The sequence below is a fragment of the Apteryx rowi genome, unplaced genomic scaffold (genome assembly GCF_003343035.1).
Source record: "Apteryx rowi isolate R43461 unplaced genomic scaffold, aptRow1 scaffold_806, whole genome shotgun sequence".
NCBI classification, from domain to species: domain Eukaryota; kingdom Metazoa; phylum Chordata; class Aves; order Apterygiformes; family Apterygidae; genus Apteryx; species Apteryx rowi.
Genome location: NW_020451101.1, coordinates 222,933 through 227,284, shown reverse-complemented (window position 1 = coordinate 227,284; position 4,352 = coordinate 222,933). Strand labels below are relative to the sequence as shown.

Genomic DNA, 4,352 nt, shown 5'->3' with positions numbered 1-4,352 from the left:
GGCCAGGGTGGCAGGAGGTTGAATTCTCCTTCCCCCTCCGCCCCCCCCCCCGCCTTATTCCCCTCCACTTCTTCTGGCAAAGCCAAGATTCTCCTGATTTCCTTGCAAATTAAAGATGAGTCTTGGTTTCGGAGCGTGCCAAGAGGATTTGAAGCATGAAATATTAGTCAGAGCCCACTCCTGGCCCGACAGCCAGGATGCGTACGTGCGGGTGCTTTTAAATAAAGACAGAGCACTTCAGGCAACGCAGTCCTTTTAAAACCTTTTATTATTATTATTATTATTATTATTATTATTATTATTTACGTAATGTCTCACGTATACAATACAAATCCACGGTGTCCAGATTTTTTTTTTTATTTTTCTGGCGGAAATTGCTACATTCAGAGTTTGAACACGCAGAACTATGCTTTTACATAAAACAAATGACGATTTTTTTTTTGTTTCGAGCATGTTGCATTAACAGATAAGTCAAGACAAATAGATAACTATACATTCAGTGCAATTTAGTTCTACACTACTTTATAAGCACAATAAAATAATACAATACTGTGCGTTCTCAACTAGGCAGTTTCAGTTGTTGGGATTTTTTTTTTATTATTTTTCATTTTCCAAGAAAATAAGCAGCAACAAACGACAATAAAACCGCATTACAAATACTTTCAAAGCATGACTCCTTCTATAGGTAGTGATAAAGTACAATACAAGGTTGGTGGTTTATTTCACGTTTATTATTGTTTTTTTTTTTTCCCCTGCTACTTAGTAGCTTGCATCAGGGCAACAACGCAGCTCKCTCTCGCTTAAATCAATGCCGACCAAGTAAAATTTAGGATACGTAAGCCCCTTGCTGATAATACACTGGATTATTATTGCAGGTTTTCCCTTTAGGTAGTACACGAAGAATTTCGAGTGCTCACACAGTCAAATGGTAAACAGCGCCTATGGAGAGGAGGAGGTTGCCAACCTCCCTATTTTTGGCCTATCAAGTCTTAGGCAAATAGGTATTTTCTACATACAGCCACAGTCCTATAGAAATGGGGGGGGGGAGGTAAGAGAGGGAGGGGGTGTTTTTGCCGGCTCTACCAGGTATGTTCACCCTCCCAGCTCCTCTTCTTATCTCGCAGGGGCCGCAGGAGTGGCCCCTACCAGCGAATTGATAAATGGCTCGTAGCAATGGAGATGCGCAGAGATATTACACCAACTAGCTAAGGGAGCTGCAAGCAACACCACGCTTCCCCCCCAGCAGAGAAAAAAATCATCATAATAATTAAAACCCCCACCAAGCTAAGCAGCAAAGTCCAGCCTGCGAAAATAAAGATATATTCTGCAGCCATTCACATGTGCATGGGCACAGGCGGGCGCAGTGGAGGAGCAGTGGCATTTGCTGCCAGGCTTGGGTTTGTGCTGCTGGTGGTGRTGGTGGGGTTGCTTTTGCTGGATCATTTTTATTTATTTTTTATTTATTTCCCCCCCCCACCCGCTGTTGCAGCCAAGCCAGCTATGTATTTATRGAACTAAAAATGCAGCTATCAAAAAAAAAAAAAAAGAAAAAAAGTAGGGGAAGTTTCTATGACAATAAAAAAAGGCTACAACTGTTTGACAGGTAGTTACTGCTGTGTGAGCCTCTCCATTCTATACTCTATAAAAGCAAATGACCGTCGTAAACATCTCGATTTATCATCTGCCATAAAACGAGACTTCAAGGGGCTGAGAGCTCAGTCCTTGCTTTCTTCTTTTTCCTCCTCTTCTTTTTCCTCTTCTTCGTTCCCTTCTTCTTCCGTTTTCTCCTCGTCCCTGGCCCCCGGCAGCTTATCTTTGTTGTTTTCTTTTTTCCACTTCATTCGCCGGTTCTGGAACCAGATCTTCACTTGTCTCTCGGTCAGTCCCAGGGCGTGAGAGACCTCAATCCGCCGCTTCCGTGTCAAATACGGGTTGAAGAGGAACTCCTTTTCTAACTCCAGGGTCTGGTACCGGCTGTAAGTTTGCCTGCCACTGCGTCTTCCGGGAGCTGTAGGACACAAACAACCACAAAAAAAATATATATATATATAATAGCAATGCCTTCTTCGCTCTCCCTCCTTGCAGGCTCTTGCCTCCCCTTTGCCTCCTTTTCCTGGAGAAAGTGGTGCCTCCCCCTCCCCAAAAAAGCCCCCTTACACCTTATAATAAAAGCCTGGCTGGAAGGGGTGTTATTAATAATAATCATAGCCCTGATATGGTGGTTATTAGTAGTGGCGTGATGCCTTAACCTGGCTCTTTCTGGAAAAAAAGCCAGTTCTGAGTCCTTTTGTATAGGGGCATAGAGCTGCGTGGCAAAGCTCCTGCACCAAATAGAGGTGCCCACTCTCCTCAAAGGTGATTACATGTTAAGGAGTGGAGTGCAATTCAGAAAAATTTAAGTTATTTCTCCCTTCTTTTGACGAGGGGTGCATTATTCCTCATTAAATCCTCTCCAGCCTTTCTCCTTCCCCTCCCCAGTCTTTTATTTTTTTCCTTTGCTTGTTTGTTTGTTTTTGCAAAATGCCCAGCTCTGCTTCCCTTTTCCAAGCGTGGCTCCCAAAATATAGGCTCAGGGTATTCATAACTGATAATATTGAAACCCTGAGAAATTGAATTTGCCACGAAATTCTCTCTGCCCGTCTTTTCGGTTAGGGATGGAGGTGTGCAAAGCCCACACATCCAGAGAGATGCAGATGTGCCTATGCAAACACAGAGATAGTATTTGAAAGAAGCAGAGAGATGGACATTTGCAGCAATAGCCAAAAAAAGAAAGAAAGAAAGAAAGAAAGAAAGAAAGAAAGAGGACGTAGGTATGTGCAGCTGAGCCCTGCCTTCTGCACAGTACTTTCTCAACGAGAAAAAAAACAATGTATTTGCTAAAACATCCTCCAGCTCGAAATGATTGCATCCTTGAGACTACCTCTAGGTCAAAGCTTAGATAAATAACRTGTTTTCCTTTGCGTCTGTCTTCCAGCCTCTCCGGGCCACATCCTCTCCACCTTAGCCACAGCTTCTTTCTATTATTTTATTTTCTTTCTAATTTTTGGTGGGGGTGGGTGGAGGGGGGGAACTTTATTGCTCGGATTGTCCTTAAAAATTAGCACTAACCTGCACATGTTTGGAAGTAACAAGGCTTCTAGACAACCTTGGAACTTCGGTGGGGGAAACTTGTACTTTGCAGCATTTCGCTTTCTGTGCAATTATCTGGACTTCACATGAGCAAAGTTCCATTCAGCCCAAATTATTTTGAATTTCCCTCCCCCCCCCTTTTTTTTTTTAACCCAGGACAGTATAATGTTGTCTGCCGCCCCACCCCATAGCTCTGAGCTAAGTTTCCCTTTCTGCTTAAACTTTTATCTCTAGGCTTTAAGAAACAGATGTAAAGTATTAGTAATACTTATACAAGTTCCCACCTTTCAGACTTCATCTCCCAGCGGTTATGAAAGGCTATATGACATTTTAAAGAGCAGTGTATTATCAACATGCAAATAACCTCGTGGGAGCTGTATCTTACTGCCTATCCTCAAGGCAAGCAATAAAAAACAAGTTTTACTTTATTGTGATTTAAGCCTTGTGCAGGGAATCACCTTGCTGGCTCTCTAGTAACTGCTGCCTTGTTTGCTTTCAAAGGTCTTCCTAAAAAGAAGAAACATTAACACAAAACTGCCCATTCCTTTCATATTTTACATCTACGCCTCTTATATTTATATATATCTATGTATGCATATATGTTTATGTGTGTGTATATACATATACATATGTGTGTGCCTGTATATGCATACATATATATATAGAGATAGATAGAGAGACAGAAAGAGCAGAGAGAGAGAGAGAGAGAGAAAGCGAGAAAAAATTTAAAGGAAAACATTTAAGGAGGAGGAAAAAAAAGGTCCTAACCGTGAGGTCTCATCCATGGGAACATGAGACTGGGAGACGAATTTTGATTTAAATGCCCTTGTCCCTCGCTAGAGTTACTGTTGGAAGACGATTTACAGTCAGGATATTGTACAACAGTCGTCTCTTGCTGAGCACCATAAAGCGATTGCCTCGGCAGAGCTTCATATCCATAGAATTTAGAAGCGTCTCCGTGACACGCCAAGGCGCATGGGTTTTGCTGGTATCCCGAGTTGGAGATGCTGGAGGTTCCGTGGTGGAAAAACTCTTGGACGTGGTGTGAAGGGTGCTGGAAGGTGGGAGCAGTAGTGCCCGGACCATACACGAGAGCATGGCTCCTGCTGACACTTTGTGGAAATCGGCAGTCGTAGTAAGTTGGTTCCAGCGATTCACCGCCTTTGTACTTGGAAAAGAGCGGATTTACAAAGTAGGAGCTCATGACCCTCGCATGCAAAAAA

At 42.8% G+C, this 4,352-nt stretch overlaps 1 protein-coding gene across 1 annotated transcript; it reads right to left on the bottom strand.

Annotated features, from left to right (window-relative positions):
* Positions 1-1,715: 1,715 nt before the first annotated feature.
* Positions 1,716-4,333, bottom strand: HOXC8 (homeobox C8). Its single transcript, XM_026089258.1, has 2 exons — positions 3,898-4,333; positions 1,716-2,008 (listed from the first exon to the last, which is right to left on the bottom strand). Exons 1-2 carry the CDS (start codon positions 4,331-4,333, stop codon positions 1,716-1,718), a joined length of 729 nt encoding a protein of 242 aa, XP_025945043.1.
* Positions 4,334-4,352: the final 19 nt, after the last annotated feature.